Here is a 22,755-nt window from a genome sequence, read left to right on the forward strand (position 1 = left end):
AATGTACGCTCATTGTTTCTGTTCTGGTTCTGCTGGTTGCCTTGGTTTCTGAAGGGGTTCTGGTTCCCATGCTGTGCTGGCTTTGTACATTCCCTTTTAAAGTGACCCCGTTCACCACAGTTGAAGCATTTTACTGTCTGTTTATCGAACCCATACTTGGTGTCTTTCTTGCTTTCCAAGCTGGTTCTGCCAGTACTTTCCATCCAATCCTTTGCCCTTCTCACAGCACTAGCAAAGGCCCACTTGATATCCGTCAAGTCCATCTCTTCCTTATCAATATGCCGATAGTCTTCTTGCGTCAGATTAATGTTGCCAATCTGACCTTCTATTAACCCACAGTACGCGCTCACTACAGTGTTAAGCAGCTCCATGTGTTCCCTTGCTACTTCTACACTGACTTTAGAGAAGCTTGAAGTGTCGAGCTGTACTGTATTTGGCTTTGATTGCTGACCAGCAGATGATGTTCCTCCATAACACGCATGTTGTTGAGCAGGAGGAGGAGGAGGTGGTTGTATTGGATTTCCATACATGTCTGTGGTGGGAGGTGGCTTAACAGGAACTTGCACTGTATTGCCATACATATTCGTGCTTGTGACAAATGCCGTTTGTAGTGGAGCATGTGGACCGGTTCTTGCAGACGAAGAACTGGAAGTTCCATAATACATTTCTGGATTCTGTGGCAATGGAACTCTTTTTGCCTTTAATGTTTCCTCCTGATCCTTGTTTTCCAAAAGCTGCACGAAGTCGTTGATATTTGTAGTTCTCAACACTCCGTTATACTTCAGGATTTCCAAGAAACTACTCCATTGGGGAGGCAAAGCATCAGCAAACTTCTTCACCACTTCTGCTGCAGTTGTCGCTACTCCAAAATTATTCAACTCGGTAAGCAAGTGATAAAACCGGCTTGTCATGTCTCCCAAAGACTCCTTATCCATGCACGTGAAACAGTCAAATTCTTTCTTGAGCAGATCATGACGCAATTGACGTGTTGCTTCATTCCCTACTCCTCTGGTTTTCAACCCGTCCCATAACTTCTTTGTTGTCTTGAAACTGACAAACTGGTGGTAGATATCCTTGCTTAACGCCTGAGTGAGAATGGCGTATGCTTTCTTTTCCAGATCATATGTTTTCTTTTGATCTTCAGGAAGATCGGCAAACGTAGCAGTATGTGAAGCAGCAACTTCTATAGCTTGATCGAAATCTGTAGTGAAACGTATCCACAGTTCGGTATTTTGACCAAGAACGTATGTACGGAATCTATCAACCCAGCCCGGATACTCATTTAAGTGCATCAACTTTGGAGGACGATTCAAACTTCCGGTTTCGCTTTCGCTCAATAAAATACTTTGAATGCTCGGAGTTTGATTCGATACTAATGCCCATTGACTTGACGATATGGCATTTGCTTGTGAAGATGTCGACACCGGAGACTCGGCCCATGAAGGAGATAAACTTGTACTCGTGTACTTTCCACTGTCTGGAGCCGGTGTACCCCATCATGAGGGAGTGGAACCTGTACTTGTGTATTTTCCACTATCTGGAGCCGGAGTTCCCCACCAACTCGGATTCATGTTTGAACAGAAAATTGAATTCTATATGAATATCCCAACAGATAATAGCAAGCCGAAAGATCCAAGCTCGTAGGATCCGAAAAAAAAAACACAAACTTGTTAAATCTAAACAGACCACAATCGAAGGATCAGCACTTGTTCGAAGGATCAACAGTGTTCGAAAGATCACTGTTGAATTTCGAACAATGATTTCGAAAGATTCACAAATTCGAAAGATTCACAATTTGAAAGATCCTTATCTTTCGAATATATATCCTTATCTTTCGAATATATATCCTTCGAATAGATTCCCTGGATCGAAGGATAAGTCTCACACTTCGAAGGATTGTTCGAAAGATAGTTATCTATCGAAGCTTCCTTGATCGAAAGATGATCTTTCGATTTCGAAGGATATCCTTCGATCGCTTCTGACGCAACTGACACTGAGATGACAGGTTGGTGAAAAAGGTGATGGGTTGGTAGTCAACTTTCGGCAAAAGGGTATGGTCAGACCTTACCTTTTCACCAAACAGGATTTGACTAATAAGATATTCCCAAAATGGAAAAACCTTATCCAGAACCCGGTCACCGGAGATAAGCCGGAATTTTGACCGGAAATCACCAAGATACTTAAAAACAAGTTTTAAGTTACCCAAACCTTCCCTTAACACACCCGGTTAGTTTAGAACACGTTTTTATGACAAGAAATGCAAGAAAATCACTAAAAACGGGTGCTAAACCAAGTGTCCAAACACACCAAGACCTTGTACAAACTCGGTTTTAACAAGGAAAAGAGCCAAAGCTCTGATACCACTTGTAGGTCCCCCGGAGGATGAGGTCAAACCTTAACCTTGTTATGTGAAACACACTAGCAAGTGCGGAATCCAAGCTAGTATGCAAACCGAGTTGAAACAAGCATAAACACAAGACACACAAAGTTCACCGATTAACACTACTTGTATTAATACGTATGAAAGGTTCGGTTACAAGCTCAATGTTTACAAATCAGTTTTGTAAACTCTCTAACAGTGTGTGTGTTCTTGACAGAATGCTCTCACTATCTTTCGTATCTAGCTTTCTGTCTTGCTTCTGTCTAAATGAAATGAACACACTGCATGGGTATAAATACCCAACACAGAATGTCTGTCTGAAGGATCATGTTGACTGCTCGATAGATAATCTATCGAGCATTCAGCTCTCGAACGATACACATATACCTCGAAGGATAGCATATCCTTCGAGGTCCATCTGCATCTATCGAAGGTTAACTTTCGAGCTTATCGAAGGATCTAAATCATCCTTCGATGTCTCATCCTTCGAAACAGACAAATTACAACCATATTCAAACTGTTTGTCCAAGTCAAACCAGGAGGATGGTTGACTTGGTCAAACTCACAGGACTAACAAGGACATCGTTTTACATCGTGACCGAATACAGACAAAGTACAGACACAAGTGCACCAACAAACCACAAACAAACTTGTCTAGAATTGAATTTAGCATCAAAACTGTATAAGTTTGCCGGAATCTGGCCGGAAAAGTCGCCGGGGAGTCTTTTTCTGGCCGGAAACTCACCAGAAGAGCGCCTTTGACGACATAAGGCGTTTTAGGTGCCCCTCGCCTGGAAAATGCGCCTAGGCGCAAGAAGCGCACGCTTTTAACATCTCTTATGCTTATTTTGTGTTGAATTTGAATAAAACTGCGAATCCAAGGTTCTTTTGTTATATACAACATGCATGTGTCTCTCTAAGTCGCAAATTTTATAACAAATAGGGCAAGATATCTAAGGAATACAGTACTGTTTGCGATGATAACATAATCCTTCTCACTTTGAAAGCCAATATATAATAAGAAACAACGTACAAGCCGCTATGACAGCTGATAGGATGAGAGTATCCCTTGATTTCTTCCTTCTAATAGAGCCTGCAAACAAAATTTATTCAATCATTTTGCAAATCTGATTAGCAGAGTGTAACAAAACTAAAAAGTAAAAGAGTGATACCAATTAGGCCACGAACGATAGGGAACTTGTCACTCAGTTGTTTAACTTTCCCTTGAACGTCACCAAACATGGCCCTCTGAGCCCCCGAGGCTGCTCTAGTTGTTTGAGCCTGAGTTATCACATCATCCATCTGCAGAATACCGAATATGTTCAAGTTTTCTGGTAATTTTAAACATGCCCTCACGAAAACTAGAGCTTACAGACTTGCAAGTGGAGTAATGGTCAAAGTGGGTTAGGGGGTCAAACCTACTCAGGTTGTGTTCTTGACATTTCTGTGTGATGTCCTATATGACTTTTTCATTTTGGAAAAACACACAAAACGGTTTTGTGGTTTTACAACTTTACATGGCCCTAAAAGCATTTAAAGAAGAGTAAAATGCCATTTTCTTCCTTGAGGTTTTACCAGTTTTGCGACTTTCGTCCAAAGTTTTATTTTTCCCATATGGATCCAAAAGGTTTAAAATCCTGCCATTTTCATCCTGCTCGTTAACTCCATCCATTTTTCCCCGTTAAGTCCAAGTCACGGGTATTTCCGTCTTTTTTGTTAACTTAAAGGGCAATTCTGTCTTTTTCACTTTATGTATAAAGACAGAATACCCCTGACTTAACGTAGAAAAACGGATGGTGTTAACGAGCCAGATGAAAATGGCAAGATTTCAAACCTTTTGGATCCAGATGCGGAAAAACAAACCTTTGAACGAAAGTCGCAAAACTGGGCAAACTTCAGGGACGAAAATAGCATTTTACTCTTTTAAGAATGATGTGGGATTTAAATTAAAAACTTACATGTGCTATGCTTCCATGGATAGCAGCTCGCTCCCTTAGTATCTGCATTCTTGGGCTTCCAGATGCCTGCATACGGTTAAGATTATAATACGTTTTCTGAATGATAATGATAATAATGTCAATACATATTAACGAGGGGGTTTAGGAGTTCTTTTCACACCTTGTACTAACTGATATCATCTCTTACAGAACTTAGGAGCTCAGCATGCTCTGTCATCGCGCTTATGTTTCCTTTGATTCGTCTGAATTCCTAAAGAGAGGTGAAGGGAAGCAAATTCCAATTGTAAATACAAAATGATAATAAAACAGCAATGGATTTACTGTGTATAACGCTTTCTGTTTCCACATGCTATATTTTGTTCAAAGCTGATTACTTCTGCATATCATTCCGATTAAATTATCAATCTAATAGCTATTATTTCTCCTATTTAACATTACGTTCATGCTTCAATCGAATGCGTCACCATATTCAGATCCTCAACTTTCTAGAATATGTATAAGTTCTCCATCTGTTTAGTGGTTGTATATAAGGTTTCAAAGTAGGGTTTGTTTTTTGTTTCGGTTTGTTTTATATGTGGTGTAATCACTAAGCTCAAAATTTTCTTTAAAATTGGGGGTTTAGGGATGTGTTAAAAAAATCTTTCAGCACACCGTATGAGTTGGATTGCGATTTGTGAATTATGAGGGTTTCTGGGATTTGCTTATTATAACTAGTTATGCTTTCTGAAATAACCAGAATCAAATAATCAGTTGTAGCAATTAGCAAAATGAAATGCAGGAGATAGTGTTTGGATTTGCTTCTGCTGTAGCACAAGACTCAGATAATCAGTGTTGTCATTGTTTGGAAATTCTGATTATTTAATAACTTTAGAGGACAAATGATAATAATCAGGTAATCAGTTTGAATTAATAACTCTGAAACTGGATACTCAAAACTGATAATTTCACTCTCAAATATATACTCATAATCAATTTGCCTTCATGTAAACACTCAAACCTGACATCTGTTGTATCCAGTATCCATACACAATAATCAGATAGAGTTCTTATAAGTTATAAGAAATCAGTCAATCACAAACAATGGAAACATAAGTAACAATACTCACTCTGGAACTATGGATTACATGGGCCTAATTAGAATGCTTAGTCAATCTGGGCCTAGATGACAGTCTCCAGAGAATTTTGATAATCCACGGCACCTAATTATTAGATATTGGATTGGATTTTACTTTTATATAGGTGATGCCCCAAATTTGTTAGCCTGTATGATTGTTGATGCGTATATGTATGGTGCTGTAGTTTTTGTCCCCTAAAGAAAACATACTGGACTAGCTAACTAGACACAATTATTAAAAATGTGAAATCACTGATTGGGACATTGGATCGAGTCATGTGACATCAAAAAATTCTTCATTTTTAGCGGTGTCAGGGCGGGGTTAGGATCGAGTCTCCCTTCACATAAGCCGATGTCTTTGTTCAGGGTATATATTTTTCCTTTAAAACATGTGAAATCACTGATTGGGACATTGGATGACAGATGAGTCCAGCTCGCTTGTTTACCATTAAACGAGAACGATACTGTCCTAGAGTGTCGGGATGAGATCACAAACACCCACTATCCGCTGTTTGTGAAAAGACAAAGGTACCCTGAAAGGCGTTTGGATCTGCAACCATGTGAACCGGGAAGGATCCTCTTCTGTTAGAACGGGGAAGGATGGTCCGGAACTTCCGTCACAGTCCTCTAACCAGCACTCTTTTCTATTAGCCACTCGAGTGGAGATGCTTATGGCCATCCGTTGTCTAGACAACAGGAACTTTTTCCTGTTTGTGAGTGCAATTGTCCGCCACAACTTGCACACACCGCTGAATGCAAGAAAGTCGACAATTCCCAGCCGCATCATGATTAATAAGATAATTTCTGGGATCGACCAGGATGGTGAATCATCATCTTCCTTAACAGTATTGGATCTCTTCCTTTTGCTTGCATTTTGATTCTGCTTTCCAGACATACCTACAGTATTGAAGGAAAACTGACTATTCAAGCTCTTGGTAATATATGGAAAGGCTCGATTTATAAGAAAAAATAATGCGAGAACAAGATTAGTTTATTTACACAACCTTGAAAATTTTTCAATCTTGAAAGTTTTAAAAGTGTAAGAAATTTATTGAAATGCATCTTTTATTCATCTATTTTGAAATAAAATTTACAAATTAAACAAACAGCACACATAGAGTATCCTTCCAGTTTTGTAAGTTTGGTTAACTCGGAAACTAGAAATCGCAAAATGCAATAACAAAGATACCACCATAAACAAATTTACTTGATCTTAACAAAAATCTCCAAATGAACCATCATTTAGATCTTTAGAAACTTAGAAATCTTAAACAGATAGTATTCTAACCAAGTAACTCACTTTTATCAGTGTAATATTCAATAGCATAAATCTTTTGGAAAAAACAAAATCTCAAAACTTTAGTAGTACCCTTTCATATAGGCGCAGTAGCGTGGATGGTGCCATAGTCACTGATTCTCAGGATGCCAAAGGCGTCTCCCACCTTTTCTTCACCACTGTATTCGATCATAATTCAAATTATAAGTAACTTAAAAAAGAACATTTTTACCAAGTCTGATTTATAATAGCACATACTTAACATTCAAAAATATATATTCATAATCTGAAAAAAGAAGTGTGCCTATTGGCACACTAAAGTGCCTATTGGCACACCAAACCCTAGCAAAATTTAGGGTTTATCTACGCTGCGTATTGGTTAATACGCAGCGTATTGGGTTAACCCTATACGCTGCGTATTGACCAATACGCAGCGTAGATAAACCCTAGATCTCAGCCTGATAACCAATCATTGCACAGAAAACAAGGTTTGTCTATGACGCGTATTGATCCATACGCATCCTATTGTCTTTTACACAAATGGTCCCTCTTTTTTGATATATTTACAATTTAGTCCCTGATCTTTCCCTGATCTTTCCAGTTAACAATACGCTGCGTATTGGTCAATACGCAGCGTATATAAAACACCTGGAAAAATGAGGTCATTTGGGTGGGTTTGAAGTATCAAAAGTTTACCAGTTTTATATACGCTGAGTATTGACCAATACGCAGCGTATTAGCTAACTGGTGTACAAAATTAGTCCCTCAGTTTCAGTTTTTACAAAAATAGTCCCTGACAGGGACCATTTGTGCCAATCTATGAAACATCAGGGACCTATATATATTTTCGACGCTCGTTAGGGACCTACGCGCCTTACGGTTCGACTTCGACTAAATAATAAAAAAATATATATTTTAACGACGAACTTACTTTCGACGCTCGTTACCGTACGCGCCTTACGTGCGTCGAAACTTCAGGGACCATTTTTGTCAATTTTCGAAACTTCAGGGACCATTTTTGTCAATTTTCAAAACTTCAGGGACCATTTTTGTCAATGTTCGAAACTTCAGGGACCATTTTTGTCAATTTTCGAAACTTCAGGGACCATTTTTGTCAATTTTCGAAACTTCAGGGACTATTTTTGTCAATTTTCGAAACATCAGGGACTATTTTTGTAAAACTTGAAACTTCAGGGACCAAAGTGTAATAATAATTATAGAGCATAAATGGAAGGATGCGAAATCGAGCATAAATTGTAATTGTTTCCATGAATAAACACGGATGTGGCATTCCCGGCCAAGTGGTTAGTGCGTTGCTTTGTGTACGAGAGGTCGTGAGTTCGAAACCGGTTAGCGGCCGGTTCCTTAAAGAGGAACCCCCCTTTTTATTGTTTTTGGCACTTAACTGGACTAACTGAGTTCTCTAACTCAGTTAGTGGTCCCTTGTATTAAATGCTAACCTAGTTAGGATATAACTATGATTTAACTAACTAAGTTAGGTTTAAACTAACCATTTTAACTAAAAATCAATTTCATACGCTGCGTATTGGTCAATACGCAGCGTATATAAAACATCTGGAAAAATGGGGTCATTTGGGTGGGTTTGAAGTATCAAAAGTTTTCCAGTTTTATATACGCTGCGTATTGATCAATACGCAGCGTATATGACCTTCCTTATACGCTGAGTATTTACCAATACGCAGCGTATTAGTTAACTGGTGTACAAAATTAGTCCCTCAGTTTCAGTTTTTACAAAAATAGTCCCTGACAGGGACCATTTGTGCCAATCTATGAAACATCAGGGACCTATATATATTTTCGACGCTCGTTAGGGACCTACGCGCCTTACGGTTCGACTTCGACTAAATAATAATAAAATATATATTTTAACGACGAACTTACTTTCGACGCTCGTTAGGACCGTACGCGCCTTACGTGCGTCGAAACTATGTTCGTCGTTAAATTATAGTTTTTTTTATTATTTAGTCGAAGTCGAACCGTAAGGCGCGTAGGTCCCTAACGCGTTGAAAGTAAGTTCGTCGTTAAAATATAAAACGACGAACTTAGTTTCGACGCTCGTTAGGGACCTACGCGCCTTCATCCCCAGATCTATCGTATGCACTGTATGCACTGTATCCACCGTAGCCCCCGTATCCACTGTAACCACCGTCACCCCCATATCTATCGTATCCACTGTATCCACCGTAGCCCCCATATCCACTGTAACCACCTTCACCCCCGTATCCACCTTCACCACCGTATCCACTGTAACTTCCGTATCCACCTTCATCCCCGTATACCCCATAACCCGGATACGATTGCTGCGTCGGGTAATATGGTTCATCAACAGGTGCATTCTCAGCACCGTATCCACTTTGTTGCACGTACGGAGATTCATACCCGTATCCGTAATCTGGACACACTTGATGCGCCGGGTAATTTGGTTCATCAACAGGTGGAGTGGGAGTCTTGTTCAAGTCTGGCAACTGTGTTTTTTGATCAACAGGGACTCCAGACACAACCTCCTCCTCCTCATTGGCAGCATTTGATCCCCATGTGTCGTTAGAAAAGCGATTACCGAAATAATTATCCTTCCAAAATGATGACATTTTAACAAGATTGAACCAAAAACTAACAATTCTTTACTGAAGAAGAAGATGAAAAGGAAAGCACCGTATATTGAATTGAATTTGATGGGTAACAGATATGAATGGAGGGATAAATAGACTTTCATCTGACATGTCAATACGCAGCGTATTGGTCTCTACTCACCGTATTACTTTATTCACGTGCCCTGGACAACATCGTATCAGGGTCAAATCAGTCTGTCAATACGGTGCGTATTGATCAATACGCACCCTATGTTAGACTGATTTGACATGGTACTAGGTTTGACTGTCTGGTCGTGTACCTACCACTTATATGCGCTGCGTATTGACCAATACGCAGCGTATTTAGGTAACCCTATACGCTGCGTATTGGTCAATACGCAGCGTATGTAAACCCTAATTGTGCAGATAGCCTGCCTTGGTGTGCAAATAGTGAGAGCCAAAAAGAAATCATATAACATGGATATAGACATTTGAATTCATCATACCTGAGAGATAAGCTATGAACGATCAACATGTTATGATCTGATCCTGGGACTAGAGTGAGATCAATGTATACCCTGAGTGGATTGATGGCTAACACACAAAAAATATATACTTTTATAATCAGAACACGCTCGTGACAGAAAACCCTCAGACCAAATTCAGCGTGAATTAAACTTTTCAATTAGCCAACACGTTAAATTTAGAAAACCGAAAATCCAAAAACATACACCTTAGAAAACGTAAACATAAACTCTATACATGTATTCTTTTGAATTACGAAAAGCAAAAATCGACAGATCAGAGGGTTTTGAAAACAAGCCGCTATTTTGATACATGTATACCAAAGATTATAGTCGAACTCTTAATGCACATGATGTATAGTTAGATAACAATCGGAAATGACTTACATGGACACTGAATCAGATATCTCATCTTGCCCTAAAGTTACTGTATTAGAGCAGGCTGCGGCGTCCATGAAAATCAAACATCGTATATGTAGACGAGAACGCAGGCTAAACCCTAATTTGAATTTTTCATTAGAACCCCTGAAACTGAAACTAGATGGCTTTTCCTAAAACTCAACTATCATAAGATATAGACATTTTTATGTTTGAATAAGGAAATTATTATATAACATGTGGATGGTATTATAAATAAATTGAAGCTTAAATTTGTATTATGTCGAGTGTGGGTCTACCCGCCATGCAAAATTTGCATAACGTAAACCGATAAGGAGGTGATTAATAGTTCCATCTTTTGTTTTCGAGCTACTGGGTTCTCATGCAACCATGAAGAAAATCAAAAGGTGGTGGAACATTGAAACTCGTGACTAAAGGATACGAAAGTCTCCCATATCACTACTAGGAAAAGACTAAGATATGTGAAATTTTCAATGGACGGGCGTTTATTAACAACTAGAAAATTAGGCAATTGCCACTAAAATTTGCTACTGGAAACAATGGTAGCAAATTTAGCAACATATTTCTCACTAAAAGCTACGTGACGGGCTAGAAAATTTAAACCCAATAAATTATGACCACAAAAGCGGTAGCAAACATGAAATTGGGATAAATTTGTGACCATAAAAATCCAAACCAGCGGGTGAATTTTCTCCGATTCGCGCCTTTCAGATATTAGGTTTTTTATTATCCTCTCTCCCCCAAATTAACCTCCCGTGCTCATTTGATCAAAATCTTGCTCATCTCTCCCTCATGTAACCCTAATTTCATGTACTTCATCTTCTAGTCCGATCAAGACCTTCTTTCTATGCAGATTCGATCATTGAATCGATCTATGTTGTTCATCTCAAATTTCCAGTTCATTATTATTCGAATTCATTACGCTCGAATCCGTTATCATTCGACTTCATTGAATCAAAACCTTCATAATGGACCATATACCTTTTGTTTACAATCGAATTCGTTATCCTTCGATGTATGTATAGGTTATCAATGTCAATTTTAATATTATCTTACGCAGAAGACGTGTTCATCTATCTCAAACAATAAGAGCCGTATGATGGCCATGAGCCATTGCCTTAGAATATATACCTGCGAGATGGAGATTAAATTCTTGACTATGAAGGAGGTAAGTCACAAAACGGCAAATGCCAAATCCAATCAACCATCTCCTGTCCTCCTTCAATTGTTTCACTTGTTGCTTCAGGTCTTTCGTAACTACTTCATCGGCAACTCGCTCCTGCCTATAATTGGCCCTCTCAATCCCAAACGCTGCCCTTTCCTTGGCAAGCTGGTTGTTAAAGTCAGACAACTGTCCAGCATAGACCTCAACCTTCCTCATTCCATCGTCTATCTTGGCCTGCGAAGATAATATAGGAGTCTGGATACGGGAGTATATTCCGAGGTGGGACACGCGAATAAGTTTAAGTGCTTAAAACACTAATCTCATATCCCGAAACAGGTGAACTTTGTGTGAAAATTTAAGTGGATCAGTATACTGACAATCTAAGTGAATCGTTTAGAACTTAAAATGTTTAAAGACAGTATACTGACAATCTAAGTGAATCGTTTAGAACTTAAAATGTTTAAAGCCTAACGGTGTTAGTGATTTCTCTCGTAAACTGATAAACTGATATGATCCTCTTACACAAACTCACAAAAATATTGTCTGTAAATATTTCTTTACTACTTTTCATTACAGAAAAAATCCAAAAAGATTTTCAGTGTATTTTAGCATAAATTTTGAAAAATCAAAAAGATTTTATTTCATTTTATTTTCATTTTCGACAACTGATGTTGAAAAGCTGATTTTCAAAATTCCAAGTGCTAAACATGATGGACAACAAGTTTGGGAGAATGTGTTTAAAAAAAGAAAAATGATATTTTTACAAGTGGTGAATGAAAGATTATAAATGTTAAATCATTTTGAAGGATATCTACAAATGGTTTCTAAATTTGTCAAATTTTTAAATTTGTGAAATTTATTGTAAGGTAGAGTTTATGCAGGTAGAAGCAGCTAGGTTTCGAATCTTGAAAGCTATGCGAAAGCCAGGTTCCGATTCCTGTGGACTTTCAGCATAAAGATATGCATATTCAAGCCAGGTTCCAGATCTTGTTGCTATGGAGAGCCAGGAAACAACGTTCCTGAACATGTGAAAGCTGCAAAGTGTGAGCAAAGTTTGAACCAGATTTCTGATCCAAAGCTTGTAGACTGTGAATTCCAGACTGCGATCCCAGCTTTTCGAAAGGGGGAGTCCGAAGACATTAATGCTGAAGATTGTGGATCATCATCCAAGAGGGAGTCTGAAGATGCAAAGAGCCAGTTTCTTGTAGGGCCTCCTAATCCAAGATCTCACTCAGCTAAAGCCACCAACAGGTGTGCGGAATCCACCTGATGATTAACCACTGCAGATGAAACACTAGTATGCAAGGATTTGGGAGAGAAATCAAGAATACACTGAGTAATGAGGAAGATGAATGACGTCACTCACACAAAGCAGCCGCCAGACAAAAACACACAATGATTAGGGTTAGGTGCACAGAATTTCACACAGAATCGCCGCCTTGTCTATTCCACATAAAGGTATATATACAAGGCAAAACCCGGACTTTCAAGAAAAACTAGAAAGCCCGGACAAACAAACTACACATGCAAAAATCTGACTTTTGTCCTAAACAAAACTCAGACACTTTTGTCCTAGACAAAACTCAGACAAAAGACCATCCTAAAACTTGGACAAAATGTCTTAGGATAAAGTTGGGACTAAGTTTCACTAGATGTACAATAAAGACCCTATAGAATGGGAGACATGCACTTATCACCTAAAGTGCATTAACAAACTCCCCCTTGATCAGTGCATGGTCTTCATTGGTCTTGAGATCTTCATCCTTCATTGGTAACATGGGAGTCATGCACTTATCACCTAAAGTGCATTAACAAACTCCCCCTTGATCAGTGCATGGTCTTCATTGGTCTTGAGATCTTCATCCTTTCTTCGAGAACTCGCTTCCTGCCCATACCTTGCTCTTCACACAGAATTGAACTACCTTGATGAACTGATCAGCTAGCACACGATCTTCTTCAAGGTATTTCAGAGGTAGGCGCCGAAGCTTCTTCAAATCCTCCATCTTGTGATGAACGATCCAGACGCACACAGCTTCTCCAAATCTTCCATCTTGAGATGAACGATCCAGACCTGAAACACTTAACACCGGATTAAGAAACTTGACCCCGGAGACATCGGCCCAAACCTGGATCCCATCCCAAAAATAAATTCCAATACCTCAGAATCAACAATTTAAATATTAAACAACCAACATTTAATAATTTGTATTTCAAAACACGATCATTTAGAACAGGTTACTTCAAAACTTATACTTTTGGAAAAATATCACACCTTGGAAACAAAATTTTCGAACCACCTTAAAATGACGAAAATACCTACACACACTTAGATGTATCTTGCACGACTGATTTTCATGTGAAAGACTTATTTTAAGTTACCGAAACTTGATATTTAATATCTTATTAAAGAATGTTCACAACCCTAGAGTATACTTAACAGGATAACTCGCACATAGAAACAAGAAAGCAGAATCTTTTTTGTGATTTTTTAATTTTTGACTGGAATGGAAATTAAACCTAGAACGTATTTACACTAATTATCTTTTTGTGAAATCGGAGCAAAGGGATCATATCGGTTTTTTTGTCAGTACCCAACACAAGAACCATTACAATTAAATTTAATCTCTTAGTATGATGTTGACAGTTCAAGACGTTCAACGGTATTGTGGTCCACTTAAGTTTTAGCACGCTTTCGAACACTGTTTTCGAGATATGAAATTAAGTGTATTAATACCTGACAGTAACTATGTTTACCCACCTCAGAGTATACTCCCGTATCAAGGTATGCACGAGGGATCATTTTACTGGTGAGTATACCATTTATCATTTGTTTTGACGTATAAGCTAATGTGAGATACTCACTTATTTGGGATTGAAAACAAGTCCTTTGTGATAGAATCACTTATTGAGGAGGAACTTGAATTTCAGATGCAAAGGGCACAGGAGCAAGTCCGTGAACAGTTTAGTACCATCGTACAGACAAAGAGACGAACTTGACTCCCGCATGATTTTGTGGGACATGTGATTGTTTATCACTTATTTGGGTCGAATGCATCATGAATTAAGGATATTTACACGTATGTATGGTATCATGGAAGATCTAGACTTGCGTCCCCGTTATTTTCGGTAAAAGAACCAACCATGATACCCAGATGATAAACAGCATAAAGACCACGTATCTCAGAACCTCGGCAATCTATCAAACGAAATTACGGTACCAAGACCATATATCCGAGAGATGCGCCACACGAGTTACGCAGTTCATTATGTTTATATACCAAAGACATGTTCTTATTTACGCGTAAAACCTACCGAAGCAACGTATAATGAAGCTGTCACAGTTAACGGTTAATTTTATATATGACCATAGTCCTGCACCAGATACGACTAACCGATGTACTATCATTTCCCTTATATCTCAACACGACTTCATTTTAGATTTTTTATATGTTTTTGTATTTTTCTGAAATTTATCCTACAACTAAGTAAAATATTCTTGGAGTTTTTTCAATTTTTTCGAAAGCGGTAAGAACTATACAGAAAAGATTAAATAAAGTTTCTATGCGAGTTTATAAAGCATTTTACTCTGGGTTGATCATGCCAATCATTCGGTCCAGATTTTCAAATTTAGCCCGATCGAATGTTTTCGTAAATAGGTCGGCAAGATTATCCAAGGTGTCTACCCTAACCACTTCTATTAAACCCTTCTCAGCACAGTCACGAATAAAATGATGCCTAACATCTATGTGCTTAGTGCGTGAGTGATTTACTGGATTGTTTGTTATGGAAATGGTAGAGTTGTTATCGACAAGGATAGGAGTTCGAGTAAAATTCAAACCGTAGTCCCTCATTTGCTGTTGAATCCACAAAACCTGAGCACAACAGCTTGAAGCAGCAATGTACTCGGCCTCGCATGTGGATAGAGAAACGACAACTTGCTTTTTGCATTGCCAAGAGACAAGACGGTTCCCAAGAAGTTGTGCGCCGCCAGAGGTTGACTTTCTGTTCATCCGGCACCCTCCGAAATCTGCGTCAGCATACGCCATCAAATCCAGACCACCTTCAGCTGGATACCACAATCCAAGCTTAGGCGTCCCTTTCAGATATCTGAAAATACGCTTGACTGCTTTCAAGTGAGACTCCTTCGGAGTTGATTGGTACCTAGCACACAAACAAACAGAGAACATAATATCTGGTCGTGAAGCAGTAAGATACATCAGTGAACCTATCATTGCTCGATATAGAGTCGGATCCACTTCAGGATCTTTCACATTATCGGGTGAAAGCTTGAGATTTGTCGGGAGAGGCGTGTCATAGGGTAAGCTATCTTCCAATCCAAATCTTTTGAGAATCTCGTGGACATACTTTGTCTGATGCACGTACGTGCCGGTTTTCCCTTGATTCACTTGAAGACCTAAAAAGAATGATAACTCGCCCATTGCGCTCATTTCAAATTTCGACTTCATCATAGCCTCAAACTCACGACACAATTCTTCATTTGAAGAACCAAAAATTATGTCATCAACGTAAATTTGCACGATCAGAAAATCTCCCCCTTTCTTCAAAATGAACAATGTGGAGTCAATCGCACCACGCGAGAACCCATGCTCCAATAGATGCTTTGACAACGTCTCGTACCATGCTCGAGGGGCCTGATGGAGACCGTAGAGAGCCTTGTCCAACAAATAGACCTTGTTGTCTAAGCTTGGAGCTTCGAAACCCGGTGGTTGGGACACATACACAGTTTTATGCAATTTCCCGTAAAGGAAGGCGCTTTTCACATCGAACTGATAGACTTTGATACGCATGTGTGCAGCAAAGGCTAGAAACAAACGAATAGCTTCCAGTCTTGCCACCGGTGCATAAACTTCGGTATAGTCAATCCCTTCCTCCTGATTGATGCCTTGAATAACCAACCGTGCTTTGTTTCTGACAATGACACCCTTATCATCTTTCTTGCACTTGAAAACCCATTTCGTGTTGATTGCATGTTGGCCTTTTGGAAGATCGACCAAATTCCACACCTTTAACTTGTCAAACTGAGCTAACTCTTCTTGCTTCGCCTCACACCAAGAATTATCCTTCAGAGCCATTTGATAGTTCTTCGGCTCTATCTGAGAGATAAAACATTTATGCAGGCTAAGATTGTAGATTTCTTCGTTCTTGATAGCAGAGAACAGGCATTGCATCTCTGAAATACTCCTTCGCGTTTGCACTCCCGCATTTGGATTCCCAATAATATTATCAACAGGATGATGAATATTTGTTCTTGGAACTGGGATTGCCGGCGCTTGAAGATTGTTTCCCAAATTCTATTGAATCTCCCCCTCAGCATTCGCATTACTACTAGAAGCTTCACCATTACCAGAAGACGCATCAACATTTGGATATGCTGAAAAGTCAACGTATAGATCTCCACTTGTAGTTTGAGTAGCTGCATTGGGGGTCTGCTCAGCAATAACATCATTTACGGTCGAAGAATCAGCAACTGGAACATTCGAAGACACATTAGTAGGAATACTTGCTCTCCAGCTCGCATCCACTTCATCTTTGTTCACAAGATGTGTGTATATAACCTCCGAATCTTCTTCTGAAACATCAGGAAGATCAAATGAATCAAATAATTTATCATAATCATAGCCGCTTTTGGGTCCGAATTCGGACGGTGGAGGATCGAAACTCAAAGGTGTTATATCAAACACGATCTCCACTGTTCGCTTCTTGATGTTATAAACGCATTTGTTTGGAGTTCCATTAGCATATCCCAAAAAGAACCCCACTTCACCAACTTCCCCCATTTTAGGAGTATCTTTGGTGCGTTTGATAACACACTTAATCCCAAAAGGTTGAAAACCAGATAAGATCGGTTTCCTGTTTTCAAGTAATTCATAACACGTTTTATCTTCTCTTTTGACAGTAAGCACATGATTTAACACATAACATGCAGTGTTTACCGCCTCGGCTCAGAAGAAAATTGGTAATTTTGATTCAGAAAGCATAGAGCGGGCCGCCTCAATCAGGGTACGATTCTTCCGTTCTGCAACTCCGTTCTGTTGAGGAACATATGGAGCGCTGAACTGATGAACTATTCCCATTTCCCAACATAACTCATCCATATTATGATTTTTAAACTCAGTGCCGTTGTCACTTCGGATTTTCTTAATAGGAAGTGAATAATTTTTCTCAAGTTGTTTGAATAAGTCTCTTAAAATACCGGCAGTTTGATCCTTTGTTTTTAAGAAAAATACCAATGAGTAACGTGAGAAATCGTCAGTGACAACTAAGCAATAAGACATCCCACCAATGCTAGCAACATGGATCGGGCCGAAAAGATCCATGTGAAGCAATTCAAGTGGTTTTTGGATTGAGTTAACTGTTTTCGGTTTATGAGGCTTTCGTTTGATTTTTCCTTTTTCACATGATTCACATTTATTGTGCATATTAAAACTACGTAAAGGAACCCCCAACACTAAGTTATTTTTCACTAAGTGGTTCATTTTTCGCAGATGCACGTGGCCCATTCTCCTATGCCAGAGATACGATTGATCTTCAGTCGCCTTTGAAAGTAGACATCTCGCTGGAGCAGACGAGTTAACCAACGGGCGCATGTCCATGACATATGTGTTATTCACCCTTGGAGCCCTCATAACGATCCAATCTTCAGGAACAACAAATCCCGGACGCAAAACGAAGCAAGCTTTATCAGTGAACAGCATCATGTACTTGTTATCACAGATTTGAGAAACCGACATCAAGTTATGCTTCAATTCTTCAACGTAATTCACTTTATGCAGCGTTATTTTTCCATTTGACACAGAGCCTTCACCGGTGATGTATCCACCCTTTTCACCGGCAAAGTTCACATAACCACCACCAATTTGTTTAAAATTGTTCAGTAACTCTTTATTTCCTGTCATGTGTCTGGAACAGCCACTATCGATATACCAAATATAGATAGCCCTCTTCAGCTGCTCCTACACTCCCCAACAAAAATTTAGTTAGAGTGTGGGACCCAAGCCATGATGGTCTTGGGTCGTCCTGATTCGTCAACATAAGAAAACTCTTTGAAATAACCATCATCGCCTCTGTGTCCACCATTTCCATTTCGGAAATTGTTGGAATGAGTCCCCGTAAATCGTGGATTATACGGAGTTGACAATCTGTTGGTATAACCAGAGTTTCCATACCCTCGGCTTCCATAGTTTTGGTAACTGTAATTTTGATTCCTGGGTGGCTCAAAATTTCTACCAAATCTAGGAGCATCTTCGTGTCTTGAGAATGATCGTGGATGATTATCCGAATGCGGTCTTTGATTTGGAAATCGGGGGGGGGGGGGGGGGTGACGCATTTCGATCATTCACGAATCTGTTCTGTGCATGAGGTCTAACATAGTTGTTGTTCGAACCTCCAGAGCGTTGGTCATTCTCAACTACTTGAAATGTAACATGATTTTGTCGGGGTTTTCTCACGAGTATCATGTCTTTGAGATGCATTTTCTGATCTATCCCCACGGTTAATAACAACGGGTTTCTCCTCTTGATCCTGATTAGGTTGTGATTTAACATTTGGTTTGACAACTGGTCTTACTTCTTGTTTAATCACTTTGTTTTTCTCAACCTTCTGATTTTTACCATTTTTCTTTTCAACATTAACTGATTCATTTTGTGGTTTTTCAACAAAAGGTTTCTTTTGATCAGGATCAACGAGAGATTTACCCCTATCATCTGGACAGTCTGCTGCTAAGTGTCCTTTCCCACGACACTTGTAGCATTTGCGAATTTTCGCAGCATTCTTTGGACGTTCCTCATGAGTGGTCGAAGATGATGAGTCGTTGGTGGAATTTTTCAAAATTTGGTTCACAAACTGAGAGTTGGAACCTGTTTCGATCTTAACTTCTTCTTTGATAAAATCCTCCCCTTTCACAAAATCAGTTTTAGGGATATTTTTCAAAGCCTTTTTAGTTTTCCCACGTGACTTTGGTTTTGACTTCACATTTTGAACTTGATTAAACATTTCCAAAATCTTATTGCTTATCAAATTTTCAATGTTTTCAAGATTTACTTCATTTTTCTTTGAAACTCCACTCATCTTCGACTGATCTGAGTCAGTAACTTCATCTAGTAACTTCATCTGGCTCAGATTCTGACTCACTTTGCGGTTCAACCGTCAGAGGAGTCTTTGGCACAAAATTTGCCAATTATGGATCAATGCTTGGCATTGATGTATAATTATGGTTTACCGGAGGAGGCACGTTAGTATAACCAATTCCGAACATTTCTTCCTCAGATTCTTTGAGACGTTGGCTGTTAATATAGAAATTCATCACTTCGGATGAATCCCTGAACTTTTCAATCTTTCGTTGCAGATCTAAAATCAGATTATCTTTTTCCAAAATGATTTTGTTCTTTTCCAAAACACAATTTTGATTCATTTCAAGTTCAGATTTTAATTCCTGATTTTTAAGATTTCCCTGAGCCACAAGTCTCTCAAATTCAGAGATATCATTTTTCAGTGCTTTTATCTTAATTCGGTGTTCTTTATCCGAATTAGATAAAACAGTAATGAGTTCTCTGGATTTTTCTAAATCTGCAATTAAGTTTGTATTATGAAGTGCATATCTATCAATCTTAGTCACAAACTCAACACATCTAGCACATCGCTTATCTAGAGAAGATGATTTTACCTCAATGCCAGCCATGAATGCACAAGCCTCGTTTTCAATGGAGTTTTCTTCCAACCTTTTAGCTTCTGCATACGCAAATTGCTGCATTTCGGCTGTGGAGATGTTGAATTTAAAGCGTTCTCCTTTTTCTCCATCTTCTGTCTTCTTTGACTGTTCAACAGTCTCTTCAATAGAGGGATCCACATTTTCAGTAACATTTCCCGAGTCCAATTCTTCCCCAATAACCTCAGCTACAACTGCAAGTTCCTCTATGCTAGTCTCTTCAACAATCTCCTCACACACTTCTTCGGGTCACAATTTCAGCTATAAATGCTTACGACACAATAGCTCCCGAAATGTCTTCCAAAGCACAACCCCAGTCATAAGGCTCAGTCACATTCTGTAGAGGTTGAGCCACCATAGCATTGTTTGTCGAAGGTGTAAGATTTTCAGACCCACTTGAACGAGCACTTGAGTTAGAGGTAGCAGTTGATGCATTGTTGTGAGGTCTTGAATTACTACCTCGAGAATTGTTATCAGATCTTTCCATTTTCGTCTTTCGACAATCACGTGCGAAATGCCCATAGATACCGCAGTTGTAACATTTTACTTTGGACATGTCGACTCCCATTCGAGTCTTTGTCTGACCTCTTATGAACTTCCTACCCGTCTTCAACAGAAACTTCTTCGCTCTTCGGACTAACAGTGCCATATTGAGTTGTAGATCAAGTTCTTCCATTTCGTCTTGATCTATCTGATCAAAGTCCTCATCGAGACTTGACGGTTCAATGAGCTTTCCAAGACAGAAGTTCTCGTAGGCAGTCATGAAGGACGCCAACAAACTCATGTATTCTTCAATTAACTTCAAACAGCTTGCATCTATCTTAGGAATGTTCAAGCTTGTTCCTTGAGATTTCTGAGCTCCACTAGAAGAGTACATCCCTTGATTTGAATTGGTTGTTCCACCTGAACAGTCGTTGTTGCTTATAAAGGCGTGTTCACTTGCAGGACCTTCATTCTCCGAATACAAAGCAACACCGACTCCACCATTACTACCCTTCTCCGTTGGTTTTGAAGCCTTATATAACTGAGGATCTTGGATCTTCTCGAAATTAGATGCTTGATCTTCCATATTCCAAGCATAACCCCTCAGTTTCTGAACAACTTCTTCCAATGAGAGCTCCTCAGAGAGAACACCCTCTCTAATCAATGCGGTGTACATATTCCATTCTCTGGAAAGACAATTCAGAAACTTCTCAACCTTCTCAAATTCAGTGTAGATACCCTCTTGACTTCTATCAAGTTCGCTCAGCAGATGATAAAATCGGTTCACTTTGTCATCAAATGATTCATTTCTTAAAGCCTTGAACACAACGAATTGAGTCTTCAAACGTTCGAGACGTCGCTTCTTGTACATTTCGTTTCCTTCATATCGCTGGATCATACTATCCCACAATTCCTTTGAGCTATTTCTCTTACGAAACGTATGAAGTATAGATTGCGACATTGCCATTGTTATCATTGACATAGCATTCTCTTCATAGTCAAAAAATCTCTTTTAGTCGTCAGTGAGTGCCAAATACGTATCAATCATCAACGTACGTACTGGAGTAGCTCCACATCCTTTAACGATACACAACCAGATTTTGATGTCTTTTGCTCGCACATATCTTTTGAAACGCTCCTTCCACTCAGGAAAATCAAGCTCGTTTATCAACAAAGGAGGTTCGTCGTTACTCCCTACCTCAGCATTGTGCTTGAGGTTTTGCAAAATTGCAGTCAGATTGTTGTTTGCCATTTCAGAAAACAACAGTGGGCTTCCAAGCAAGAACTGTGTTACAGAAAAGATTTTCTAAGTCCAAACTCGGAGAGAAAACACAGAGTGAAATGTCTGAGCTTTAATCAGAGTGTGAAACCCGGATCACAAAAACCTGAAATAAGACACACAGAAAAACTCGGACACTACACTGTTAGAAGTTTAAACTCAGACCACCTAAAGAGAATTTGGACTCCCTAACAACACAAAACACAAAGTTTGGACTGGTGTTAACACAAGGTAAAATTCGGACCAAATATATTAAACTTGGACTCCTAATAAATAATAAAAAAAAACTCGGACTCTAATAAAGGTTAACTAATAATTCGGACTCCTAAATAAAGAAGAAAAGAAAAAAAAAATTCGGACTACTCTATCTAAAGAAAAAAAAATTGGGACTCCTAAACAAGATTAAAAAATTCGGACTAGGTAGATATAGATATAAAGACGGACTTAACAATGCTAAATAAAAAAGTCAGACCTATATATAAAAAAACTCGGACCTATAACTTAACTAACTAAAATAAAATAAAAAAAATCGGTCAATATTGAAACAAAAGTCCAGAGTCAAGAACTTTCTAAAAATTCGGACAAAGAACTAAAAATAAAACTCACACCTAACTTCACTAAAAAATTCGGACACTATTAATATTAAACATGAAATTCGGACTCCTACTAAGATAAACTTCGGACTCTACAAATGATAATTAAAAATCGGACCTACTAACATATATAAAAATTCGGACAAACTGGTTAACTAAAAGTCGGACACTTATAAGCTAATAATAAACTCAGACACTAAAAATAAGACAAAAATTTGGACTCTAAATCTACGTTAAAATTCAGACTATCTAGAAATAGTAAATGAAA

General features: G+C 38.8%; 1 protein-coding gene across 2 annotated transcripts; it reads right to left on the reverse strand.

Moving 5' to 3' along the window:
• Positions 1-3,289: 3,289 nt before the first annotated feature.
• Positions 3,290-4,626, reverse strand: LOC110915954 (Golgi SNAP receptor complex member 1-2). Of its 2 annotated transcripts, none has more exons than XM_022160707.2 (4): positions 4,499-4,626; positions 4,339-4,404; positions 3,553-3,682; positions 3,290-3,473 (listed from the first exon to the last, which is right to left on the reverse strand). In XM_022160707.2, the coding sequence occupies exons 2-4, from the start codon at positions 4,384-4,386 to the stop codon at positions 3,376-3,378; spliced, it is 276 nt and encodes a 91-aa protein (XP_022016399.1). In that variant the 5' UTR covers positions 4,387-4,404; positions 4,499-4,626; the 3' UTR covers positions 3,290-3,375. The 2 variants fall into 2 exon arrangements, with proteins under 2 accessions (XP_022016399.1, XP_022016398.1); XM_022160706.2 differs by having other exon boundaries at positions 4,510-4,533.
• Positions 4,627-22,755: the final 18,129 nt, after the last annotated feature.

The sequence above is a fragment of the Helianthus annuus genome, chromosome 16, assembly GCF_002127325.2.
Source record: "Helianthus annuus cultivar XRQ/B chromosome 16, HanXRQr2.0-SUNRISE, whole genome shotgun sequence".
Classification (NCBI taxonomy): domain Eukaryota; kingdom Viridiplantae; phylum Streptophyta; class Magnoliopsida; order Asterales; family Asteraceae; genus Helianthus; species Helianthus annuus.

Coding starts and splice junctions, on each gene's coding strand:
- LOC110915954 (XM_022160706.2), bottom strand. Junction 3,683..4,338: donor TCCATGGAAGCATAGCACAT/GTAAGTTTTTAA, acceptor GGTATTCTGCAG/ATGGATGATGTGATAACTCA. Junction 3,474..3,552: donor TATCGTTCGTGGCCTAATTG/GTATCACTCTTT, acceptor TTTTGTTTGCAG/GCTCTATTAGAAGGAAGAAA.